The following is a 10352-nucleotide window of genomic DNA, read 5'->3' as shown; positions in this document are numbered from 1 at the left end:
TGTCTAGACGATGCGATACCCCGATGCGATACATGCGCTGGTATTGATCGTGTTACAGATGAGATTTTATGCTATGATTTGGGCAGAGTGCATCACTTTCCATTGAGATGGGTATCGGACATCGCATGCCTAACGAGGGCTACTGTTTGAAGAATTTTCAAAGTCGCAGTTAAAAATTTAAGTATTTTTTTTCCAAACGTTGTCTAAAGTTGGGTTCGGAGAACATACAACTATTTTTCGGTTATTCGATTATTGCAGGAACCTCAAGAAAATAAAGGCTCACCTTTCGGGATTAATGTATTGGAAAACAAGCTAAAATACTATTAAAAAACTCGGCTTTTTGTTTTGATTGAGCTGGTTTTTTTAAATAAAATTTAATAATTTCAATCAGTGGTGGATAAGGCCCCTTGGAGGCCCTACGCGTAATGAAAATTGGAGGGCCTTAAGACATCGAATCTGCTGACTGATCCAGAGTCACAGGCTGTACAGAGACATTATACGAGGCCTCGTTGGAGTCTACTTAATGATCGATGCTGACAACCCTGGAAGAATAGATTATCTCTCACAGAAAAAAATAGCTGAAACACCATGCGCCTCCATCGCAACTAAACTTGCCCATTCACTATTTGTTTTTTGCCTTATCATTCGGCCCGATCAAATGGCGGGATTTAATGCCGCAAAAAAAAACCATTTCCTCTTTTAAACCCTACTTACCACCTGCTAACACTCAGCGCTCGCGTACCGATAGCGAACCGATGCCCTCGAAGATGTCATCGCCGCATTATCGACGCGTCCGGATTTGTCGACGCGCCTCAAGCACGGTTGCCACCTACCGGGACAACCAATACCGCTGGTGTATGGATCTTTCTTTTTCCCCTTTGCCATATCTCCACACTTACCCGCGTCATCCTGTCCACACTTACGAATTGTGATAATACGACGAAAGGGCAGTTTTTCGTGTTCCAGACCTACTTCAACGTTCTGCGGATGACGCTCTCCTGTTACGAGACTCAGAAACGGCCTTCGAACATGTACAAAACACACACACACACAGATAGCCGCCCGTCAGATAGGGAACTGGTCTCCCCACTCCAATCCCCACCGTTTCTGCTCCTTCGCCCACTCTATGCCAGCCGAATGGGCCAATCCACCCGGGACTGATAAGACCGTCCAGACCTTACCTCTGCTGGTGCTGTAAGTCGCTGACCGAAACACCGTTGTGTTGGTGTCCCGACGCCCGGTTTCGCATTCGTTTTAGTAGCGTTAAAATGTGTTCCGGTTAGGTGGGGGGCCTTTAGTCAGCATCACGAACTCGCACCGCTCGGACCACGGTCGGGCCGCAGGTTCGCAGTACGAACAACAACAAAAAGAGGTCGCGCGTGGTGTGTGAGTTTGATAATAGACCGGATCGGAACCGCGGTGCTCGGATTCGGATTGCGCCATCGCGCCACTTCCCACACATCTCATCCGTCCATTTTGTGTGAGCGATTTTTTGTTTTGGAAGGCTTTTAGAAAAACGGCGCCCCGTAAAGGCCCAAATCCAGAGTGTGCGTGAGTTTGTGAAAGGAGAGAGAGAGAAAAGATTTTATACGGCAAAGTGTGTGATCATAGCTGAAGAAAAATTGCTGGATTATTCTTGAGCATGTGTGTTTGAGTGAGTGTGTGTGTGTGCCTGCGTGATCCTTACGAAGCAAGCAGCCCCTAACAAGTGTGCGAGTGTGTGTGCGAGTATGCAAATAAGCTGAAACGACGGAATGAGTAGCCATTAACACGTAAAGATAAGCTTCCAGTGACAGTGCGATTGCCGAGATTGCTCACTTAACCAAAGAACTAAGCGCTTAAATGACATAAATGCGATAAAGAGGCACTACCGAGCAAGCAAAACGTATCGCAGCAAAACCGAAGCAATGCTGATCAACAAAGAAACCATCCCGTACAGGATGGGCCTGCAGCCGTTCTACTACTTCCAATCGTCGCCGCCGGTACAGAATGAGCGGCTAGGCGGGTACCACCAGCCGATCACGCCACCGTACCACCACCCGTACGACTTCATCCTACCGATGCAATCGCCCCCGAGCTCGATGGCCGCAGCTGCGGTGGTCGCGGCCGCTGCCGCCGGTGTCCCGGTACCCACCGATCCGATCCGCCTCCGGTCATCATCGTCGGCATCATCGTCGGCCGCCTCATCACCATCGTCTCCGCTGTACTTCTTCCTGAATGGGTCGTCGGCGGCGGCCAACGGGGCTAGTGCTGCCGGACCACCGGCCACATCCGTCCCGGGGAAGGACCAGTTGGCGGCGGGACCACTTTCACCGCCGCACACACCACCGCTACGCGATCGTACGCCGAGCCCCGGGCGATATGCGGGACTGTCGGCGGCGGAGTTGGCGCTTGGTGCGGCCGGTAACAACGGTGCGGCGCAGCGCAATTCTGTCATCATGAAGGTGCAGAATCAGCAGGTCGTACCGATCCAGGGCGAAACGGATGCGAGCTCGACGTCCGAGCAGGAGTCGGTCGAGGAGTTTATCTGCCGCTGGGAAAACTGTTACTGGTAAGGAGAGCGATTTTTTTAAAAAATGAAATTAGCCAGGAAAATGGTCCCTTAGATTACGACACATTTGCGAAGAAATGGAATCTTGTATTATTCCTGAGAGAGATTGGAAAGCTACCGTTTCTCACACATAGATGGCGCTTTTTGGTCTGTTAGTTATCTTGATTATTGCGATGACAATGATGTGGTTTTAGAGCTCATTTTATTTGTTTTTTTGTTATAAATTGGTGTTTTATGTACAAGTATCTTCTTCTTGGCTTAACGACATGCGTCATCATGCCTGCCATCCACAGGCTTAAAAGACTTGTTAATACCACGTAGTTGGATACTCAGTTGGGAACGATCCGGGCAGGACTTGGACTTTTTTTCGAAGTATCAGGGTATTTCAAGCTTATTTCTGTTTATCGCATCGAAATGAGTTTTTTTATTAAGTAATTAGCTATTTACACAGCTTTTTACAGGTGGCGCTGGTACGAGACTGAAATAAGTTCCTTACAATAGCCTTTTTTTAAAATCCGTTTCTGAATAGACCTTCAACAAAGTTATCACCCTGTACTTTAAACACTTTACAATATTTAATTGTGATAAAGCTCAAAAGAAAAAGAAAAAGAAAAAAAAACAGACCAGAAGCAGCCGGATTTGTTATCTTACTCCCCTCATCGCGGATCATATGATTGTCTAGCGATATAAGATTGCCCGACGAGTGAGTCTGTGGGGAAGCATCCCTTGCCCGGGTAAGCAAACAGACCATCTGCCGTCTTGCGTCTTCCCAAAGTCCTCCTTTTCGTAGCCGGTTCATCGGTTCACGTTTTTCTGTGTGTACCGTGTGCAGATGTTAGTTCAAGCGGTCGAGAAAACTTTATCACGGACCGCCGCTGCTAGATCCGTTCTCAGCGAGTAGTTTGTCACAGAGACGAACAAGGAGAGAGAGAGAGAGTATTGAAATTTGTGATCCCACAAATCCCAAAACCGATCGAGCTGAAACGCGATCGAGCCGAAAAAAAGGGCTTATCACCAGGCGGTTGCTGGTCCGATGATTGTGAAGCGCCCGCAATGGAAGCTCTCGCCCCGGCTGGGGCTCATCGGCCACGCACTGATAAATGCTGCCAGCACCAAACCATTCGGTCTGTTTTCCCAGAAATGCACGGTACAGCCCACACCACCGTGTGGTACAGCTTCTTCTCTAACTCGTGACTCTCGTACCGGTGCCTATTTTGAGCGATTTTGTTATTGCTCCAAGCATTGTGAAGACACAGGGCCACCACCGGGTGGTTGATAAGGAATGGTTTCGCAACATTGAAATAATTTCCACCATGCTCGTTTTATTTTTTCGGCTGCATGGTGTTCACGCAGGCTTTTTTGTTGGGGGGGATACCCACGTCAACGAGAGCGAGACGCTAGAGCCTCTAAGTCTATTTCCGGATGTGGATGATCCAGCAGAGCTTCGTTCTCTCTCCGTCGCACAGTGTCGCTGTAGATTAAAGGCCCACTAGAAAAGAAACCACCACCAAGCCATCGCGGCCGAAGGTGAAAAACCAGGGCCAAATGGGTGAGATAATGATCGCGCATCATAGCAATGTGGGCCGCATTGGGTCGTTCCCGGAGGAAGCTTCACCAGGCTCACACCCAACAATGTGCCGATGTGTCGATATCTTATCGGACGTCACCATCACCGCTACGTGACGTTTTGCTCCCACCCCTCCCCCCCTTGCCCCGAGTTCCTCAAAAAACTTCTCCCGGCTAATCGATTCCACGCGTTCTTCCCGTTTTTCTCCGCCACAGTGTGTTCTTCAAGCTGGAGGATTTGGCAAGTCACGTTACACAGAAGCACGCCGTCATCGGGCTCGACGGTTTGTACTACTGCCGCTGGGAGCGCTGCCTGCGCCAGGACCGGGGTTTCAACGCGCGCTACAAGATGCTGGTGCACGTGCGCACCCACACCAAGGAGAAACCGCACCAGTGCGGCAAGTGTGGCAAATGTTTTTCGCGCGCCGAAAACCTTAAGATCCATCTGCGCTCCCACTCGGGCGAAAAGCCGTACGTTTGCCCGGTTGAGGTGAGTTTGACGCATGAGGTTGAGTTCGGAATGTTGGTAATTAATTGCGGATTATCGCTTTTTCAGGGCTGTAATAAAGCGTACTCGAACTCATCGGACCGGTTCAAGCACACGAGAACACACTCGAACGACAAGCCGTACGTGTGCAAGGTGCCGGGTTGCAACAAACGGTACACCGATCCGTCCTCGCTGCGCAAGCACGTGAAAACGTTTAAGCACACCAGCCCGAACCATTCGGCCCTGCTGCCCGACGTTTGCTGTATGGATTACGAGAGCTTTTCCCAGGATAGTAGCACCCGGTCGGATGCGACCGGTTCCTACCCGGACTACGATTCCGAGGACAACGGCACGCTGATCGATGTGGTCCGTTGCGATGAGGAGTCACACCTCTATCCAGACTACGCGTACCATCAGCGGCTCGGTGGCTGCGAACATCCAGCGTGTGTGGAAGCGATCAAAAATCCGCACGCTGAGCATTATTGGCCAACCGTGGAGCAACCGCACGATCGGCGCGCGCTGCCGGATGAGCTGCGAACCGAGGGCGCTATGATGGAACCCCATCCGGAACCGTGGGACGGTACGGGTAGCGGAGGCTCGGGTCCGCTCGAAGACGGTGAGCAGTGCAGGACCGTGGGTGAGCAAACGGACCCACCGGTGGCACGAACCGTCAACAAGATGGATGTGGACGGTCCGCTCGATCTCAGTATACATCACCGATGAAAGTATGCCCTGAATGAGAATGGTTTGTTTTTCGCACCCCTCGGATTCTAACTACTAAAAACCAAACCAAACCAAGCTAAACCAGCTAATTAGTCCCCCTCTCCTTCCTTTCCTCCTCCCGTGTCCCGTTCCCACCCAATCCTCCCTTTCCCTTGCTGCCTTCAAAGGAAGCGAAACATTTTAAACTGTGTTCTGCAACGCAACTGATGGATTTTGTAGTCTGTAAGTGAAATAACGTGTTTTTTTTACATATATCTATATTACTTTAATATTTTACACACACGCGCCTACCTATTAGCAGAAGCGTATCTTTATTAGAGGAATGCGTTTAAAAGCGCACCAAACAAGCTAGCACAGCGAACCTGTATATCTTTAACTTAACGATACAAATCGAACGGTGGTACTATGGCGCTGCGTTATGCGTTATGGTTTAAAATTTTAAGCGCAGCGCATAGTTTTCCGCCCAGCAAGACACTAACACACGCCACGGTGGCAGGATTGTGCAGCTAACTTTTCAGGCAGGCGTTTTGTGATCTAGCGTTGGGGTGAGGTTAGGCGAGCGAGAAGTGAACGCAAATGGACCGAATAATAGAGTTATAGCGAATCCGAATGTCGAAAGCTCGTGTCAGAGTAGTGACAATTGAGTAGCGGTAAAAGGCAAAGGTTAAGAAAGGAAAACGCAAAAGCGCGGGGGAAGTACAATTTATTGATGGCAAAGCAAGAAACCTCTGTGGTGTGTATTGAAACTCAATTTCGTTTAAAGCTAGAGCATCGAACAATCAAAAACACTTACTTGGTGCTGCAAATTCTGTGGCGTACATTGAAATAAAGAAAACGCACGAAACCAGTGTTTCGGAAATGGTATTTGGTATTAAAAAAACATGCGTTTGGGTTTATGTTAAATGTTGTTGTTTTTTTTTTTACAATAAGTGATTGCTTGTTTTATGATGATTTGTGTTTTATTTCAATTTTTAAATTAAAACTTGATGCTGTGTCGTTTTTAAGTATTTTTTGTTTTTTTTATCGTTTGTTTTGAACATTTCTCGTTCTCTTTCAAATTTTTAATCGTTTTTCTAGTTGTTTCTTCATTTCTATTGCTTTTATTTATTTTTGAATTAAGTTTCCATTTTATTCTATATTGTTTCTAAGCGTTTTTGTTTATTTTTACAACTTTGGTTTTTATTTCTTTTTATTTTTTATACTTTTGAATTTAGTTCATTCAAAATTCATTTCAAGGTTTTTTATATGTGTTTTGAATGTTTTTATGTTTTTTTTTCTTGTTTGATTGGACCATTACTTGTTTTCCACCTTATTTTCATCTATGTATTCTTTTTTTTTCTTCTTTTTTATATCTATTTTGTGTTTTTTTAATGGCCTCACCTCAGAAAGAAACTCGTTTTATTTATATATCAAAGAAGAGAAAGATTTATATTAAAGTTGGAATATTCTGCCTTAGGAAGTGTAAAAATATGACAAAATAACTAAAAGACAATTAATTTCTTAATTGCACTATTTCTTAATTGCGGATTAATATTAATAGCACTGTTTGAGTTTTTGTTCTATTGTAAAAATATTGGGAAATATTAGGACGAGTTCAAAAATATTTGAGAAACCGTCAAAAATCCTTGGAACAAAACTAAAAAAATATATGGAAAAGCGTTACAAATATCCGCAATAAACTCTAGGGTACGTTAAGAAACGAGTTGACGCCTAACAGTATGCAATTGAGCTCTTTAATGCTTATGTAATGTACGTGCTAAATTTATGCTCTCTCTCTCTCTCTCTCTCTCTCTCTCTCTCTCTCTCTCTGTCTGATTACGGTCCCCATTTAATGCATACGAAATACTGCCTAAATTAATACCCTGTGATCCACCTCTAGCGAGCACCAACCAACTATCCGGTAAACAAACGAAAAGACCAAATCTTGCACTTCCTAGTCACGAGTTAATCACGCTCCCTGGCGGCTACTTTGGACTCGGCCAAGCCCCTCGCAGGCTCGTGATCGACTATCACGGCAGTAGATAAGTCAATAAGCCACAGATAGTCGGCGACAGAAAAAGAAACAAAACAGGCCAAATATAGCAGCAATTTGCGCGCGCACGCAGCTGGTGATTGGGGTTGGTGGTTTGGTGTGGGAAACAACCAAACAGTTGCTTCGGTGGTAAACAACCAGTTTGCAGAATATTGTTTTGCGATTATCAGTGTCATGTTACGAGTTCGAGGCCAAACATGTTTTTGTTGTTACAGGCTGCAGTAATTTGGCAAATATGGATTGTGCGTGTGTTTAAATTCATCAAAAAATCTTGTTTAAAATATTTTTTTATTCTGTTGATAAATTAAATTTACTTCTGAGGTTTTGCCCCGATGGGAAAGGACGGAAGACTGGGAGCTCCTCCGCCTCCACCACCACCACCACCACCACCTAGTCCTCCTAAAACCGGACCAAGCATCCCCGGATTGAACGGTGTAATGATGGCTTGAAATGCACCGATAATCAAGGAGGCCTGAGGCGATGCTGATCCGCCCGACTGTTGCGCTCCGGAGCCCAGTTCTGGTAGACCACCACCTCCACCCAGTAGGCCGCCAAGTGGCCCAGGCTCCGCTGACGTTGGAGATGCGCTGGTAGAAGTCGTTGGAAGCGTAGGTCTAATATCGAATGGTCCTCCGGCGCGTGCATCTAGCTCACTGGTGTCCACCGATGGTTGCTTTGCCTCACTCGGTCTGCCATCAACGGAACTGCGGCAGAGGAAAAACCCGAGGAATACAACCAACGTAAGAAGCACTTTCAACTGGTTCATGTTACGTCGACTTCTCTCGAACGAGTACCGTGAAAGACTATTTAAATTCGACTCGCCAGCCACCGTCCGCATACAGGCTGATGCACTTTGTTGAAAAACTTTGCATGGGGTCACACAGTGCGTACCAACCTCACCCCACAGGTCGTGTGGGAAATAATTAGACACCGGCAATGTGATAAGCTGGCCTCGGTCTGGGTAGTATTATTCAATTAACAAGCGTTATGCTGCCCCGAAAACCGTTGCTGCGCGGGAAGCGGTAGTTCGAAAAGTTATGTGCAATGATACGATTATCAGCCACACCGGTGTGCCCTGCTGTGCGTTGGCGAAACTAGCGGAAATCGTTACCTTTAACGATGTGTAGCAGTGAAGTTGGTACAAAGAAGGTATCGTTATTTACTGTAGAATAAATTAGAATAAATTTTGTTAATGTTAATTGCAGTTTTGTTCGATAGTTTGCGGGGGATTTTTTTTTTAACAGCACAGAAAATAATTCTTTCATGCTGGTTTTATCGAGGTGCAATACAAAATTTAAGCCCCTAAAGGTAGGCAATCTGAAGTATAGCCCTGTCCTATTACAGGGTTTCCCTGTTGAACTGTTAATAGGGTCCATAATGGTTTTAGCTAAAAAATTGTAATGAATTTTTGCAATCATCCAAAATTCAAAACAAAAATCTTTTATAATTATTTTGAATGCTTATAATTGGTAACATTGAGATGACTTTGAGATGAGAGGCCGACAATGACTGACTTTGAACATAGCCGAGAAGAGTGGGATTATTAATGTTAAGTTGCTTAAAACTGAACAATAACAAATAAAAATGTAGTCCAAAACGTGAAACTATTCCTCCATCTAGTCTCCTCTCTCGCACCTTCTGGGCGGTCCGGTGGCCGTGGCGACAACAGCGCCGGTCTTCACACGGGGCAGGGCCAGGATTCAAATCCCATCCAGGCCGCCTCTTCGTACGTAAGGCTGATTACTTTACTACGGGTAAAATTAAGTCACTGAAAGCCAAAAATGACAACCTCTCGAGGTTGTAGTGCCAAGGAAGAAGAAGAAGGTCTCCACTAATTGCCTGAGGCGGTGTCCAACTCGACGTCAATTCGACGTCCAGACATTCAATAATTAATTTAACAGAGAATGTTGTGCTTAGATGAATCATTAACCATAAAAATATTTTAACCAATTTTTAAATGCTTTACTGATTACAATCCATAAAAAATATTACCCATCAATTTATAACTCCCGACCTACACCTCGAACAGCTCTCGATTTATTCCCCCTCAAAAAAAAAAAAAAAAAAAAAAAAAAATACCCTCACACGTGTGAAACCCCCTCGGATGCAAATTTTTGCGATTGATCGATTTGGTTTAATCAAAAGTCGCTGAAAAAAAAGCAAACAAACGAAACAAACCAACCAAAGAATCACCCGACCCGGCATTAAATATTGCGTTCCGATGAAGTCGTGTTTATGAAATAAAAATTAAATCAACTGCCCCGCTGCTGGTAGACGGTGGACGCTTTGAGCGGTTGATTAAACTTCAACAGGTTTTTAATTGACGTTATGGCCAGCGGTGGAAGTAAAAAAACACACACGGGAGGCCCCTTTTTCGATCAAAGGCCTCGAGCTAGTTCGGTATGGGAAATAAAGAATGGATTTGCGTTTGTTCGTGGTCGCGTGTAGCGATCATCAAAATAAATGCAAAACAACTCCACCAGTGCAAACATTCAAATGTACACGGGGTAGAAAAAGGGCTGGTGCGTACGAGAAGTACGGTCCAACGATATGTGCAATATGACGCACGCTCACAGCCAGACACAGACACTGTCGGTTGGTAAGGATTTGACTGTGAGCGAGAACCAAAGTTTGATTTAACAGTTTTGTTGCACCGGCGTGGAATGGTTGTGTGCCTTTGCCCGAGTCAATTCCGTCCCGGACAGTTTGTTTAACGTAACGAAACATTGCACGAACAAAAGTGAAATAAAAAGAGTGGAAAATATGAATCGTTGGGCCGGGAAAAGTCTGCCTGGCGTGCGAAGGGGCAAAACGATTCGCTGTGTGTGGGAGACGCATCACGCGGCCAGAAGGCTAATTTCCACTGTCCATTGGTATGTTACACAAACCGAACTGGGAGTAGTAATAAAGCCTTCCAGCTTCTGGCAGTGGGGAGTGTGTCTTTCATTTGCAGCCAGCCAACCAGCCAGCCAGACATTGCAACTACCGCAGCG

At 45.9% G+C, this 10352-nt stretch overlaps 2 protein-coding genes across 2 annotated transcripts; one reads left to right on the top strand and one right to left on the bottom strand.

Annotated features, from left to right (window-relative positions):
* The first annotated feature begins 1062 nt into the window (after positions 1 to 1062).
* Positions 1063 to 6207, top strand: LOC118513269 (zinc finger protein GLI2). Its single transcript, XM_036058836.1, has 3 exons — positions 1063 to 2551; positions 4334 to 4607; positions 4674 to 6207. The coding sequence occupies exons 1-3, from the start codon at positions 1908 to 1910 to the stop codon at positions 5325 to 5327; spliced, it is 1572 nt and encodes a 523-aa protein (XP_035914729.1). The 5' UTR covers positions 1063 to 1907; the 3' UTR covers positions 5328 to 6207.
* Positions 6208 to 6530: 323 nt separating this feature from the next.
* Positions 6531 to 9886, bottom strand: LOC118509879 (ESX-1 secretion-associated protein EspB-like). The gene is made up of 2 exons (XM_036051118.1): positions 8154 to 9886; positions 6531 to 8063 (listed from the first exon to the last, which is right to left on the bottom strand). The coding sequence occupies exons 1-2, from the start codon at positions 8195 to 8197 to the stop codon at positions 7670 to 7672; spliced, it is 438 nt and encodes a 145-aa protein (XP_035907011.1). The 5' UTR covers positions 8198 to 9886; the 3' UTR covers positions 6531 to 7669.
* Between the last annotated feature and the right edge of the window lie 466 nt (positions 9887 to 10352).

This window comes from Anopheles stephensi, chromosome 3 (genome assembly GCF_013141755.1).
Source record: "Anopheles stephensi strain Indian chromosome 3, UCI_ANSTEP_V1.0, whole genome shotgun sequence".
NCBI classification, from domain to species: domain Eukaryota; kingdom Metazoa; phylum Arthropoda; class Insecta; order Diptera; family Culicidae; genus Anopheles; species Anopheles stephensi.
Note: the sequence above shows the minus strand (reverse complement) of the source record. Positions and strands in the feature narration are given on the sequence as shown.

Excerpts from the sequence above, each read along its gene's own strand:
- LOC118509879 (XM_036051118.1), bottom strand. The coding sequence starts at position 8,197 with ATGCGGACGGTGGCTGGCGAGTCGAATTTAAATAGTCTTTCACG. Across the intron at positions 8,064-8,153 it reads AATTTAAATAGTCTTTCACG|TTCCGTTGATGGCAGACCGA; the intron begins GTACTCGTTCGA and ends CCTCTGCCGCAG.
- LOC118513269 (XM_036058836.1), top strand. The coding sequence starts at position 1,908 with ATGCTGATCAACAAAGAAACCATCCCGTACAGGATGGGCCTGCAGCCG. Across the intron at positions 2,552-4,333 it reads CGCTGGGAAAACTGTTACTG|TGTGTTCTTCAAGCTGGAGG; the intron begins GTAAGGAGAGCG and ends TCTCCGCCACAG. Across the intron at positions 4,608-4,673 it reads CGTACGTTTGCCCGGTTGAG|GGCTGTAATAAAGCGTACTC; the intron begins GTGAGTTTGACG and ends TCGCTTTTTCAG.